The sequence below is a fragment of the Callospermophilus lateralis genome, chromosome 4 (assembly GCF_048772815.1).
Source record: "Callospermophilus lateralis isolate mCalLat2 chromosome 4, mCalLat2.hap1, whole genome shotgun sequence".
NCBI classification, from domain to species: Eukaryota; Metazoa; Chordata; class Mammalia; order Rodentia; family Sciuridae; genus Callospermophilus; species Callospermophilus lateralis.
Window position 1 is genome coordinate 89466656 of NC_135308.1, and position 16649 is coordinate 89483304.

A 16649-nucleotide genomic window follows, 5' to 3' on the forward strand; every position below is an offset into this window, starting at 1 on the left:
TTACTTTATTTATTTTTATTCAGTGCTGAAGATTAAACCCAGTGCCTCACACATGCTAGGCAAGCACACTGCCTCTGAGCTACAGCCCCAAGCCAGACAATTAACTTTTTTTTTTTTTTAGTTATTGACAAACCTTTATCTTATTTATTTATTTATATGCAGTGCTGAGAATGGAACCCAGTGCCTCACACATGCTAGGCAAGTGCTTTACCTCTGAGCCACAATCCCAGACCTGACAATCAACTTTTAACAGTGGCAAAGTAAAAGGAAAAGTTTTGCAAGTTAAAAAATTTAAAAAACCCTGAAGTCCAGGACATTGCACTTAGTCAAGATCACATTCAATAAATATGAAGAAATTTAATCCAAGTATTTCTCACTGAGAAACTCCAGAAAATTTCACTATATAACCATAATTGCCACAATTTTTTTATTTAATGTAGATTTATTTAAAATATTTAATTAAGTAACTATTAATTTCAGACTCTTAAAATAGTTACCACAAACTATCAGTACTGGAAAACTACTATGGAAAATAATAACAAGATGAAATTTACATATATGTTTATGTTTATGCTACTATATACAGAGCAACAAAATAAGAAGTATAAACAGCAAATTGTTAAAATCGAAGAGGCAGAATGGAAAAGAGAAGATAATTCTTTTGACTTTGAATATTTATATATTTTGAATTTTTAATTAATTTTTAACTAATCAATTGACAATTCTGTCAAAATCCACCCTAAAAGGGGCATGGCAGCCTACAATGAAGTCTGAGCAGACCAAACTGATCTCAGGAGTGCTCTTTATTGATTTGTTCACTGGCATCCATCACCACACCCATAACCCAGTGTCTGATGCTCAACTGCAGAACCTCTGCTATGCTACATGAAGCTGTAGCACAGCAACTTTCTTAGCTCTATTCATTAATGAGGCAATGGCCTTGAATGGTTGAGTACTGGGCTGTTTGCAGTCCAGTTCCAGCACACATAATCATAACACTTTGTAGTCTCAACCTATAATAACATTTGTACTTTTCTCTCATAAAATGAAGACAGTATTACATTCCTTCTAGTCTAGCACAGGCAGGACCAGACACCTAGCAGACACTCATGACAGTATTAGCTATTATAGAAGCTACTCTTGAGATCTTGAGATTTAAGTAGAGAAAATATAAAATGGCACAAATAACAAAATATCAAATAGCTGTAATGTCACTTAGTGATCAAGAAGGAAAACTTGAGTATGAAACCAGAAAATCAGTATTTGAGTCAAACTTAAAATTATACCAGGGACATAAACTGGTTCCGTAGGACTCAACCATCAGAAATGTTTGGTTTAGTTAGTAAATTAGTCTTTAAACCTTCAAATTTGATTCCAGTTCTTAGTTCCCATAGGTATTCATCAATTGCTAGTCTTGTATTCAGCCCAAATTACTTATTTATGTTACAGTCTTGCCAAGCATGCAAATTTTTAGACCTCTGAATTAAACATTTTTCTCTAGTTACTCTAAACATCAAGTATCTTAATGTAAACCAGATTAGCTTCATTATTACAAATTTCTATTGCTAAAAAAATTATGATACCTAATAAGTACATTTATTATAAAACAATTATATATTATAAAACAATTCTCCCCTACATACAAAAATTTATATATTTGCTCTTATAGAAAAGACACATGAAATAGTAAGCAATTTGGCATTTTATCTACAAAATAAAAAAAGATATACTAAAAAAAATTCCAAGTTCCATAAATTTCTTAAAATTAAACATCTACACATGTCTTAGAAAGATGCCAAGAGAATTCAAATTTGAAAATTGCCAGTGACACAGACAAAAATCCTGACTAGCAAAGTATCTAGAAAACAAAAGAATTTCCAAAAATACTGATTAGATTCCTATGATCATTATGTTTTGCAAACACCTACTTCTCTGGGTCCTTTGCTATTTACGAAAGTAGCACTAACTTTCTCCATTGATATCTTTCCAGACAGAACTCATTTTCTCACAAAACAAGGGGAACATGAAGTGGAAACAGAGTTTTAACCAGTCTCACATTTTACTGGCACTTAAGAACACACATTTTGCCAGGCATGATGGTGCACGCCTGTAGCCTTAGCTACTTGGAAAGTGAGGCAGGAAGATCACAAGTTTGAGACCAGCCTGGGCAACTTATCAAAACTCTATCCCAAAATAAAAAGTTAAAAGGCTGGAGCATAGTTCAGTGGTACAGAGTTTGCCTAGAATATGCAAGGCCCTGAGTTCAATCCCCTGCATGGAGAAAAAAAGATACACATACAAATATTTTATTACACATTCCACTGTTAGCCATAGGTACAAGTTTATGATAAAGCTTACTTCTCTAACAGTAGGCAGGAAAACATTTAGCAATGTCTGCAAACATGTTTGGTTATCAGAACTAGAAGGGTGCATTAGTATACAGTGGGTATGGTGCTTAACATCTACAATAAAGAAGACAGCACCCAGAAACAAGGAGTCACCCTGCACAAATGTCAACAGTGCCAAGAGGTAAAAACCCTGTTTCAGTAATTTGTAAACAATAATAAAATCTGGATCCATAGTGGTCAACTTACTAATAAGTTAAAAATGATAAATTTTAGATATTTAACTACTATGGTTATGGTTACAGTCCCTTTAAAATATGTGAAAACCTACAACCAGAGTCTTCCCTACCTAAAAACACCCCAACCATTGCAGGTCTTGATGTTAGTTTCTTCAACTAAGTCTTTTTAAAAGACTGACTCCCATAAAACAGAATCTACTACAACAATAGAAATCATAAAACCAAAAGTTTCTAAACTTACTGCTAAGCCCATCAACATATTTTCACCCACTGTGATCTGGATTCTTAGTCCAAACAAAGCATTCATTCCTTTGAGTTTTAGTTTATTCATTAGCTGAGTATGTACTTCATATTCCATAAATGGCAAGAGATTACTGATAGCTGTAGCATTTGCTTCTGCTTGTGCTTTCTTTTTTAAGCGACATAACCTGTAAAGAAGAATAATTCAGTCGGTGGACAGTATTCTTGATATTATCTTAAGAAATGTCAAAAAGTTGAAAAACTTTCTAAAAGTGTACTTAATAAAACATTTATTTGTTACAAATTGGCTTATTAAGTTACATCAATAATATTTTCTGCCATTTTTATTACTATGTAAACTCACTGTAAGTCTTATTTCAGGATGGGTTTTAGCTCAGTGGTAGAGCACCTGCCTAGCATGTGTGAAGCAGTGGGTTCGCTCCTCATCACACTTAAAAATAAACAAACAAAATAAAGGCATTTTGTCCATCTACAACTGTAAAATTTACCTTAAGTCTTATTTCAATAAACAGAAATAAAAATATTCAGTCTGAGGACATAGCTCAGTTGGTAGAGTGCTTGCCTCACATGCACAGGTCTTGGGTTCAATCCCCAGCATCACCAAGAAAACAAAAATAAAAAATTTCAAAATGTTTAAATGAAATAATATTGATCAAATCACTAGACACTATAATTTAAAATCTAACATTCCAAACTGCCAATGATCATACGACAAATGACAAGCAAAGGGAAAAAAATTATTTTACTCATTAAAAGAACACAAAAGTAGATAAAGAAAATGTGGTAGGTATATACACAATGGGATATTACTCAGCATTAAAAATAAATAAAATCATGGCAACTTCAGATAAATCGATGGAGTTGGAGAATATAATGCTAAGTGAAGTAAGCGAATCCAAAAAAACAAATGCCGAATGTCTTCTCTGATATAAGGATGCTGATTCATAATGGGGATGGAGCGGGGGAGCATGGGAAGAACAAACGACCTTTAGATAGGGCAGAGGGGAAGGCAGGGCATGGGGGTAGAAAAGACAGTGGAATGAGACTGATATCATTACCCTAAGTACATGTATGAAAACACGAATGGTGTGACTCTACTTTGTGTTCAACCAGAGACATGAAAAATTATGCTCTATTTGTGTAACATGGATTTAACTGCATTCTGCTGTCATATATAATTCAAAAACATTTTAAAATTTTTTTTAAAATATAAAAGCATCTATTTTAGACCAGAAAGTCTACCTTCAAAAGGACAACAGACTAATATATTATTTCTCAACAGTAGCAATAAAAGCTAAAAGGCAGTAATAAAAAGCTATCTTCAGGGCTGGGATTATGGCTCAGTGGTAAAGCACTTGTCTCACATGTGTGAGGCACTGGGTTCAATTCTCAGCACCACATATAAATAAATTAATTAAAGGCCCATCAACAACTAAAAATTATATTTTTTTAAAAAACTAACTTTAATGAACTGAAAGGAAATAACTGTCAACCCCAAATATGTTTTAAATATAAAAGTAAACACATTTTTCAGACAAATAAAAGAGATGGTTCATCACCAATAGATGCATTAAAAGAATTACTTAGAAATATATTTCAGAAGAAAATTCAACATGACTTTGTAATGAATTTGATAGAGAGAGGTTGAGAAAGAGGACAATATCAAAGACCAAATTTGGCATGAAGAATTGGGTAGAGAAAGGTAGTCATTTTTGTTTTGTTTTGTTTTGTTTTTATTCAAAAAGAAAAGACCAATCTGGGCTGGGGTTGTGGCTCAGCAATAGAGCTCTCGCCTAGCACTAGGTTAAATCCTCAGTACCACATAAAAATAAATAAATAAAATAAAGGTATTTTGTCCAACTACAACTAAAAAATAAACATTTTTTTTAAAAAAAGAAAAGAAACAATGTGAAAGATGATAAGAAAATCAGCAGTTCTACTTGAAACAAGCACGAGATGTCTGTGATATATCAAAACAGGATGTGAAGTAGACAGGTATATGAATCTGAAGAACAGAAGTATGTTATTTAGAGTTATAAATTTAGGAGTCATGGACATATAGATAGCATATAGATTTACAAATTGACAGAGGGTCCAAACCCATCGCTTCCAAAAATCACAAAATGAGGAGTAATCAAAGACACTAAAGGCCACATAGAGAGGTAGGAAAAAACAGAAGGTGTGACATTGTTAAGTAAGAGAAATTTCAAAAAGGAGAAAATGACCAACTGTGTCACTAACTGGTGAGATGTCAAACAAGATGAGGAAGAAATGTCCAAAGGACTTGGTAACCTTGCAGTTGGTGAGAACCTAGACAGTTACAGCTGTTTGCTGTGTGTCACAATTTAGAATGTCCTACTCTAGTGCATTTTTTGAAGAAACTCTCAACAGTTAAGTGAAGCAGTAAAAGAAACACCACATAGTACTGTTTTTTGAAAGAAAAGGTCAATTTTCACAATATACATTGTTATGGTTTAGATATAAGGTATCCCCCAAATGCTCAAGAATTAGACAATGCAAGAATTTTCAGAGGTGAAACCATTAGGTCATGAGAGCTAAACCTAATCAGTGAAATTAATTCACTGATTGGATTAATGGGGCGGTGGCTATAGGCAGGTAGGATGTTGCTGGAGGAGATTGGTCACTGGGGGCCTGTCTTTGGATTTTTGTTTTGTTTTGTTTTTTGTGGTGCTGGGGATTGAAGCCAGGGCCTTGTGCATGCAAGGAAAGCACTCTACCAACTAAGCCATATCCCCAGTCCCTGTCTTTGGGTTTATATTTTGTCCCAGTTCTCCATGCTTCCTGGTTGTCATGTCCTGAGTTGTTTTCCTCCTTCATGCACTTCCACCAGGATGTCCAACTTCATCTTGGTTCAAGAATAGTAAAGTCAGCCTTCTATGGACTAAAATCTCTGAAAATATGAGCCCCAAATACACTTTTCCTCCTCTAAAATTGTTTTTGACAGGTCTTTTGGTCACTATGGCAAAAAAGCTAACTAAAACATATATATATAATGTCATTTAAGCAATCTATGCTAGTAATATCCCTAGCCTATAAAGAGGTTAATAATAACCATGATGAACATTTGTACAGCATTTAAATATTTAAAAACTCTTTCTGCACATAAACTTATTTGAGTTTTATACAGATATATTTTTCCACCTAAAGTACATGGAATAAAATACAAGGTTCCAGTAGAACTTCACAGCCTATCCAGGATCAAATAGGTAGGAAACAATAAATATTTATAACTCCATGCCTGATAATTTTTTTAGGGAACACAAATACTGTATTTACAAACACACCTTGCTTGAATAAGACAACCTTTTCCAATAACTATTGCATCTATTGGGAGGTCTATAGTTGTAAAGAGAACATCAGGAACTTTTTGTTTCCTGCAACTATAGCAGTATGTGAGATGAGCTGGAAATGGCATATTCAGTTCATCATATGGTATATGGCAAAATCCACAGCCTGCAGGCAAATTTTCTTCAAGCCTATATAAATACATTAAGAAAAATGAAGAAAGAAAGAAAGAAAGAATTTTTCAGTTCTCAGCACACACACCAAAAATAAACAAGACATTCTTGAAAACCTATGATATTTTTTCAGAAACAAATATTACATACTTAGTACTTCTATACAAACTATATAACTTTTACCACAGGAGTAAGAGTACCACTTTGACTGGTAAGAATTACAAACAACCATAAAATCAGATCTGTACATTGTTTCTATGAGAGTAGCTTTAAAATAAAAAACCATCTTGTACCAACTTTGATGACTCATCAGCTTACCATTGTTCCAAAGATACTATATAAAAACAGATGGATGGACACTAAAGGTGACATTTTCCTACTAACTGACAAAAGTAAGCACAAAAAAATTTCTTAGGGAAAAAGAACATTTTACAATTAACTTACTTATTAATTAAGTTGTTTTAAAAAAATACCTGTTTTTATTTGTAAATGCATTTATTTTATATTAATGTTTTTATGTAGTAGTTAATTCGAAAACATTAACATAAAAACAAATACATTTACAAAATGCAGGTAAGTTAAAAATAGGTATACTCCCTAAGACTTCTAATTTCCAATGACCAAATTCTAACACTGACAAACCAAATGCCAATGTCATAAATGACATACATATTATAAAAAGCCACAAGCAAACCATCTACTCCTCCCCATTCACTGTAAAATGCCTATTTGTGAATTCATTTTAAAATAATGATACATGTTTTCAGTCACTAAATTTGAGAAAATCAAGACAAGAACTGAAACAGTGTGAAGCTCCTCAGAGAACCCCAAACTTTCCAACAGCCATATCTTCTAGAGCTCTGGAAAGATGTGTCTAGATCTCTCTAACCTAAGGCAGCCTACTAGATTAAATATGGCAAGCAGACAAATTTAAAAAGGGGAGAAGGAAAACTCACACTATATAAACTAGAAGACAGGCAATCTATAGATTTCTTATATACATTTTTTCATTGAATTTTCATAATAACCCTGTAAATCACATTACATTACTCCTAGTTGTTATTATTATTCTACTGTAGAAACAGCATTTCATATGTTAGAAATATGAGGGAAGTCAAGACAGATCTGAGTGAACTGTATGACCTTGAATAAGTTACTTAACGTCTCAGAGCCTCCTCTATGAAAATGTAATACCTACCTAGAAATGTTTGTGGGTGTTTTTGACAAATAAGAAAACTACAGCTAAACATATATCCCAAACTCAATGTAATACCTAGCAAACAGCAGCAAATACTAGTTCCTAACTATACTAATAATAGTATAAAAATAATACTAAAAATAATACTAATAATAACTAACTATGCTAATAATAACTAATACTAGTTCTTAATTTGAAATCAACCCAGAAAATTAACTTGCTAAGTCACACTTAACACAAAGTAGCAGACCTCATATTTGAATTTCAGCGTGAACCCAAAGTCCATGTTAGGAAGGGGTAAACCATAACAAGGTTTAACTAAACACTTCACACAAATTTGAACATAAGTGATATATCATTATAAGGGATAAGAATAAAAGCATGAAAATTTCCGAAAGCATTTGAAATTTGCCTTTTATTCTACATTCTTTGAAAAAAAAATTTTTAGAAAGCACTGATGATTTTTTTTTACTTGTTGATAGACCTTTATTTATTTATTTTATGTGGTGCTAAGAATCAAACTCAGCGAAAGCACTGATAATTTTATAGCAGGAAAAAAGATAAGTTTTTTTGTTCACAACTAGGGATGGCATCTGTTGTCCTGGACTAACATATTAGAAAATTTACTACACATACCTAAGCCACAAAACAGAAAAATCCAAAAATGGGAAAAATAATTTATTAAAATAGGCTTCTACCTACTTAAGAATTAAATCTAGCGGGGTGGGTATGTAACTCAGTGGTAGCTGAATGTAGTTTGCCTAGCATATTTTAGACCCCGAGTTCAATCCCCAGCATGAATCACATACAAATCTGGGCTGGGGCTTGGGCTCATTGTTAGCACACTTGCCTGGCATGAATGAGGCACTGGGTTCGATTCTCAGCACCACATGTTAATAAATAAAATAAAGGTCTATCAACAACTAAAAAGAATATTAAAAAAAAAAAGGAATTAAATCTACTGAAGCGTTAAGAACCATATTTCAGGAGTGAGAAAATTAACAGAATTATAATATTCAACAGAATATTATAATTGTTTAACACACTTTAAAATTGACCTATTTATAACTTTTGAGGTTCTGAAATACAGAATAGCCAACATCCATTTAAATATTGACAAAAGAAGAACTTACCAAGGTTCTCTTTTGACTAGAGCTAAAATATATTTGTAATATTCAGATTTGCCAATTTATACTAAATTTGACCAAATATAGAATTATTTTAATTTCCTTACTTAATTTATAACTAATATATTAATACTGGGGAAGAAAGCAAGCATGCAACATTGTATCATAAAGCATAATTAAAATAAATTTTATTCAGGTAGACTCTGATATCAAACCAATGGCTTATGTGCATGTATATGCTTAAAAAAAAGAATGTTTATATATACAATTGATGGTTTTGTCTGTTTATGAATAACATTTTCACATTTACAGTAACAAAAGTTCAAAGGGACTAAATAATTAAGTCAGTCACAAAGTTTATTTTACCTAATACTTTTACTTTCTGTTTTATAAATACTACAGTCACTTTCCATGAAGTTTTTATCTGTAATTTTATATAGTATAGTGATTTGATTATTTTTGTGAAATAAGAACTTTTTTTTTGAATCTTATTTCATGGCCTCTTTTTTGTTTTTGAAGGAGGCATAAGGGGGAACGAAAGGCAAAGTCAAATAAAATAATCTGTATATTATAACAAAGTCAAAAAATTCCTCAATTGGTAGTTGCTATGGTTTAGATATGTCCTATCCTCCAAAAGCTCATGTATGAGACAATGCAAGAATGCTCAGAGGTGAAACAATTAGATTTGAGAGTTATAAACTAATCGATTAGTGGATTATTCCACTGATATGGATTAACAAGGTGGTATCTGTAGACAGGCAGGGTATGAAAGTAAGTCACTGGAGACATGCCTTTGGGGTTTCGAATTTGTCCTTGATGAGTGCAGTTCTCTGTCTGCTTTCTGATATTAACATGTTCTATACCGCTTTCCTCTGCCACTCCCCTCCAACTCTGAGGTATGGACTCTGCCAACCATGGACTGAATCTCTGAAACCCTGAGTCAAAATAAACTTTTCCTCCTCTACACTGTTCTCATCAGGTGTACTGGTCACAGCAAAGCAAGAGTGGACTAAAACTATAGTCACACGTGTTACTTATTGTGACAGAAATAATGTGTGTAATATAGTGCTGAACCCCATACTTACCTGTTACCAAAGATTAGTTAAACATCAGTAAAGTGCCACGTCCCAATTTCTATACTGTACCACTGTAAACCACCCTAATAGACAACTATTCTGGTTCTGAGGGGAAAAAAAGGAGACAACTTCTCCCTTCTCTGCCATTACAGAAAATAAGGCAGGCTGCCATGACAACCTCTGTTCCAAACAGCCCTCCACGGTGCCATCCTGCAGAAATCGAGGGTTCAGAACAGCCGCTGTGCCAGATGCTGATAAAATACAGACCTCTTCACTGTAAAACAGGAAAAATACAAACAAGTGAATATTTTCAGGCAATATAACTTTGGAAAATGCTAAATAGCAAAATTATTACAAGAGTGATAAATTCAAGTTAGACTTTACTAAATATTGAATAATACCACAGGATTTACCTTCTAAATCTGGGATATAAAATGGAAGTAACTTTATTAAAATGGAGAGGGCAAGAATTCTCTACAAATTAAAAATTGAAAAAAAAGGTAAAGCATAATATTAATAACAATAGCTACCTGGAAGATTTAAATGTTTCAAACTGTAAGCAGTAACATACAACATTGTTGGATCCAATAATAATCCACTACATTATATTACTTTCTTAATGCATATAAAGTTTTATTAAAACTATTCTAAAAGTATAACTATGTAAATACCTATATTGCCATAGCTTACTCTGAATCTGAACGATTATAAAGGTGCCTAAGATATTATTCAAAATATACTAAATGGAGCTTAATATAGACCAAAATATATGATAGAAAATTGATTTTAAAATAATTTTTAAAATTCTTTATATATCATCTGTTTTGAAAGCTAAAATAATAAAACAAATCAACATAACTACTGAAGGCTATCACCCAAAACAAATAAGACAAGTAGCAGCCCAGGGACAAAATGTAGAAACAAGGAGTAAATGGAACAGAAGCATAGAAACATACAAAAGAAATAGTCATGTGAAACATGAGTGAGTACAAGAATGCAAGGCACAAAAGGTACAAGGGCACTGGCAATTTCAGAACGAATAACCTGAGCTTGCAAAGGTTCTGAGTCAAGAGGTTCCAAAGCAGAGTGCACCTCAAAGAGTTTAATATAGAACACTAAACAGGATGGGTTAGAACAGAAAAAAATAGTCAAGATAGTATATAAATACAAAGATTTTTTGTTTTTAAGGTCTAGGGGGGAAAAAAGGGAATTTCTGGCAGATGAATTTGAACTTCTAAGTAAATTCACTAGACTGATATATAAAAGACTCTTGCACCTGTGATACCTCCTTAATTCAATGGCCTAATACTTAGATTCAGGCACCTGTGACCTATCTTCAGCCATGCCATACCCTTTGGCATTCTTCATTTGCTATATCTTTAGCTTTGAACATGCCCTGTGACTTTTCTCTTTATTTACATAATGCATATTCATCTCTCAAGATTAAGTTCAAGCAATAGTTACATCATTAATACTTTATGTCTATCCTCCTTTTGATTTTCAGCCCTCTGGGATCTTGAAGTGTACTGGTAAATCTCAAATCATAAAATGGATTATACATGTCACAATTCTCCAGGAGGAAATGTAAATCTGATGGTAAGAACTATGTCTTTTAAAATCATATCACTTGATATCACTTGAACCTGAAAGCCCATGAATGAGGTAAGACCATCTGTCAGAGATTAAAGCAAAACAAGCATTACAAAGCTAGTAATTACCTAGAGTAGAATAGCTACAACAGGAATAGAATAGTTCAAATATATAATACATAGTCTGCTACAGAAAAGAAAAGGATCACCAAAGAGTGAATAGCATGGCCCCATAGTACTCACATTTACTACATTTATTTTTCTCTAAAATAATGATAGCCACAAGAGCAGAGAATCTGGCATTAAGAATTATCCAAGAGGGCCCGGGTTTGTAGCTCAGGAGTAAAGTGCTTGCCTAGCATGAGTGAGACCCTGGGTTTGATTCTCAGCACCACGTAAAAACAATAAAATAAAGGTTAAATTCTTAAAAAAAAAAAAGATGAAAGAAAAAAGAAAAAGAATTATCCAAGAATAGAAGATGGAAAATAGGAAAGTAAAACAGCTTCTAGCTGACATAATCATAAATTTTTCATAAATTTTAGGGAACATTGATAAACTCCTCTGAGAGCTTCAACTTATTCATTAAAATGGAGAAAACAAAACCTATCCAATAAAAGTCCTTCAGGGAGTAAATGAGAGTATTATACTGGCACATAGCAAGTATACAGTTCATGACTTTGCAGACTCCTTACACTGAAATATTTAGAACTCTTGATCTTTTATAAATGAATTACCAAGTGTCTTCAAAGTTTGTAAACTTATTCTACCTCCGTTTACTAACTGGAATGTAACTTTATTCTGCTAACAAATCATCCTTTGATGATTTAGCAGAATAAATTTTAATCATAAATTTTGAAGAGGCTAAAAATAAGGTTCAAGGATGGCAAAAACAGCAAATCAAGTTAGAACTGAGGAAAGAAAATGAGAAAATACTTAATACAGGTAAAAAGAAATGAGGTATAAATGAGCAAATGAGTTGGTGGGAAAATATTATTATCTGAGAGTAAAATTTTAGAATTTCAAATTTTTTTAATGAAATAGTTTTAAGAGGCAATAACCCAACCACTCAGAAGATTGAGGCAAGAGGATAGCAAGTTTGAGGCCAGCCTGGACAACTTATTTGAAATCCTATTTCAAAATAAAAAATTAAAAGGATTGGGGATGTAGCCCAATGGTAGTGCCCCTGCATTCTATCCCCAGCACTGGGGTAGGGGAGAGAGATAATGAGGTCTGAAGTACGGTTGAAAGTCAAATGGCAATAAAGGACTCTGGCATGAGAAGCTTCAATCCAGGCAACTAGAAAGAATATGTAACTGGAAGAAATAGAAGACAAGTAATGAAAAGCAGAAGAATGTTTGGAGGTAGGGCTGTGAACAGTAAAATGGCTCTGATTTTAAAAGAGGGCAAGCTGTTCAAATGAAAGAGAAAAAGGAGCTGAGAACTGAGGATATGGAAGCCCCTTCCTACCTTGGAAGAGTTAGAAAGGATGATTTGTTAGCAGAATAAAGTTATATTCCAGTTAGTTAATGGAGGTAGAATAAGTTTACAAACTTTTAAGACACTTGCTAATTCATTTATAAAAGATCAAGAGTTCCAAATATTTCAGTGTAAGGAAAAAGTCTACAAACTCATGAACTGTAGTAAAATAGTGTTTATACTTGCTATATGCCAGTATAATATTCTCATTTACTCCCTGAAGGACTTTAATTGGACAGGTTTTGTTTTCTCCATTTTAATGAATAAACTGAAGCTCTCAGAGGAGTTGAGCAATGTTCCCTAAGCTTCACAGTGATTAAGTGGGAAAGATAGCACATTAAATGTGGCCCAAAGCATCCCAAGGCCCAAGCTCTTGACCCTCCTATTCTTTGCTTTACATCTGCATAAAGCTTTTTCTCCATTCACATGACAAACTAGATTCCAGTGTCTAAAAAGCCAAGTTGTTGTCATCATTTACCAGATGCTGGTTGACTCACTGTAGCCCACTACAGCATGACAGCCTAAGGCTTTAGCATGTGATTTTATTTCTTGTCTGATTTCTGCCCACCATGCGTCTCGAGTTTCTGGTTCATCTGAAAAATAAATTTTAAATCAGTTCACTACTCAACAGCACATTGTCTTTATGAATAAGCAATGTTGAAAATAAACATACTATTTGAGATAAAGAAGTACTGCTCTACAACATTTTTAAACTTAACATCTTTAAAATGCTACTTCTCAAAAAGCATAAGATTTAATATTTTTAAATTGGTTGCTAGAAAGCAAACCACTCAGCTGTTTGCTTTATTACTTTAAGGGACACCTATAGGCATGTATTTTATTAGATACAACTTAAAATGTAGATCTAGAGTTTCCAGATTCTAACCTTCACCAAGATAATACCCTATGTCTCACCTGTGTGACTTATGTGTCACATCCATAAAGTTAATAAAAATTCTGATTTCATTTCTTTTTTTTTTTTTATAATCCACTATAGTCTGGGTTTTTTCAAATACAAAGACTTGTCAATGTTTAAAGAAAAAAAGTTGTGCTGGGTCTGTAGCTCAGTGGTAGAGCGCCCGACTCGCACATGTGAGGCACTAGTTTCGATCCTCAGCACCACATAAAAATAAAGTTATTGTGTCCATCTACAACTAAAATAATATTTTTAAAAAAAGGGGGAGAGAGAGAGAAAGCTATGTGCAGCCATCCTTCTACAGAGATGTGGGTGCTAGATCAAGTGACATGAAATAAGGGGATAGGTCAATAAAAAAAGAAAGCAAATACATCTAAAAGATTATATATATATTTGGCTAATGTATAGAAGGACAAATTTCAAATTGAACATAATAAACTTTTATATGGCTCTTTACGTCTGAGGCTGTATGCTCAGTGGTAAAGTGCTTGCCTAGCATGCGGAAGGCCTGGGTTCAATTCCTGGCACTGGAAAAAAAAAAAAAAAAAAGACAAGAAAAGCTTAGACTAGCAGAATTATATTTTATTGCCACAGGGAAGTCCAATATTGCTTGCAATGGAGCATTTTAAAAGTAATAGCTGTCACACATACTTCCTAATCACTTGCATTTAGCTGCAAACTACTGGTGAACAGCAGCTGCAAATTAGAGTTAAGTTTTTACCAGCAAAGATGTTAAAAACAGAACTCAACAGTCTATAATTAGCATATCCTGATTTGTTTCTTTTTGTAGCCTATTCCCATCTGGGAACAATTTGAAAACTTAATCAACTTTAAATAGGGTGCTAAGCTCTTATTGTAAAGTTTCCATAGAAAAAGAACTATTAAAACCGAAAACCAAACAATCCAACACCACTTTCTATTTTTAAATTGCAGTATATATCCATTTCAAAATAAGTAGAGTAAGTGGAATTATACTCACTATTAAAATAGTGAAGACAGCAAAGTAAAAAAGATTAGGAAGCTTGTTATAGGTCACATTCCTATGAAGTGATTGTTTCCTCCACAGGGAGGAGAGCAGCAAAAGGTAGAAATGAGGAGATAAAAGCCAGAACTAAAAATTATGCCAGCCAGTTCTTGAATTTAAGTTTTGGATCCAAGACAGAGCTACTCTAAAACTTTCTTTCAGAAGAAAAGAAAGAATACAGACTTCAGGAAACTGAGGAAAGATCAAAGTACAAGATAAAATAAAGAAGGAAGAGAAATAGAAAAGACTACAATCTGTTAGCACTCAATACTATGAAATTAAGAAATGTGTGAAACAATTAGGAGGCCCTATTTTGCACAAATACTACATGTCAAAGTTTTTCTTCACATTCGTAACTGAAATGTGTACATAAACAGCACAGATAAGACTTTCAAGCTCAAACTTGCTTTTTCTTCTAAGATATACGTGCTTGTGTACCACTCTGAACATCCATTTAACATCCTTTCCTAAAAGAGAATCTTTTATAAGACAAACAATTACTCAAGTTGTTGTACTCATCTATCAAATTATTTCTGATGCTGAGAAAACATCACAAATAACAATAGAGTATAATTCAGTTTAGAAAATAACTGTTTTCCTAAAAGACTACATGAAATAAAAAGCCCAACTTCCTTAAACTCACTATTAGAATCTGCTACTTACTTTTTAAAGCACTTGGAACGTTTAAAATATTATTTCCTAAAGCCAATAATTGTATACTGTATTTTTTAAAAGAATAGATTTTCTTACATTAGGTTTGCCTACATCTATACCATAAGTAACATGCAGTAGCTTCTCTGGTTTAAAAACAAATTTTACAGGAAATAATCCACATTACTTTAAAAATTAATTTTAAAAATGGAGAAAGCTACTTATTATTGTAAGTTAAAAAAATATTTATTTAGAAATGGCCAACAATTTAAATGGAAAAATATGTAATAATTCCTATGAAATACATGTAACCACATAGAATACAGAAGTTACCTTACATCAAACTTACCTTGGTATAACACATATAATAACCAGGTAATTAAACCAAACACCATGAAAGAGTAAGTGGTTGATTAAAAAAAAAAAAAAAAAAAACACAGAAAAGCTGAATGCAGCGCACGCAAGTGGAGCATTCATATTCTTCTGACAAATTCACAAGCAGCCTTTATTTTGACACATGAGCCACACAACTGCACATGGGAATGCCATTATTGTATTTAATAAAGTATTTACAAGTTTAATAAAAAGCTAGAGAGTTACACAGCATGGGAGCTAAGGAAGCAAATGGTATATGTCCATATCCAGATATTTTGTTAACTTTGGTTTTTGGCTAAAGCAAAAGCTCAAGGAACGAAGGGTTTGCAAAGCAGATTCAGCATACAGGAGCCAGGAACAGTGATATTTTGGCGCATGCTTGGATCAGGTGACAGTACAGACTGAAAACTATGGCAGCTCACTGAAATGGTTACAGAAAGTAATGGCCCTAGATTCTAGGTGAAAGCAAGGCAAGCATACAGTAGGGAGCACTTAATCACAAATTAGTAATTGTATTAACAATAATAATCTATAACAAGGAACCAAAGGATGAATTTTGTGTCTATTAAATTTAGGGGTTATTTAATTATAATAAAATTAAGATTAATCAATTTATTTAATATTAAAAAAAAGTGAAATTGATCTTAAAGCCTTTATTACACTCAGGCCAGAGAGAATCCAGAGAATCCTCAAGAGTAATTATGATTAAGACTAATTTATTAACAATAAGAATTGAGATACATCACAGTATTTAATTACTATAATAGAATTTTTAAATTTAAAAACTGCTAACTATATTTTTATAGGAAACACACTATTGAATCTGAATTGTTTTAATTTTCACCCTACAAAGTTAGAAAATTGAGAATCTACCATAGTAATATAAAGGCAAA

The 16649-nt window shown here is 32.9% G+C and overlaps 1 protein-coding gene across 11 annotated transcripts in view; it reads right to left on the reverse strand.

Moving 5' to 3' along the window:
• Positions 1–16649, reverse strand: part of C2cd5 (C2 calcium dependent domain containing 5) — a 95437-nt gene that overhangs the window by 30337 nt on the left and 48451 nt on the right. For all 11 annotated transcript variants that reach the window (XM_076854189.1, XM_076854197.1, XM_076854198.1 and 8 more), the window contains 4 exons: positions 13269–13383; positions 9904–9999; positions 6151–6342; positions 2826–3012 (listed from right to left, as the gene is read on the reverse strand). In XM_076854189.1, coding sequence (XP_076710304.1) covers positions 2826–3012; positions 6151–6342; positions 9904–9999; positions 13269–13383 — 590 coding nt within the window. The remainder of the gene's footprint in view (positions 1–2825; positions 3013–6150; positions 6343–9903; positions 10000–13268; positions 13384–16649) is intronic.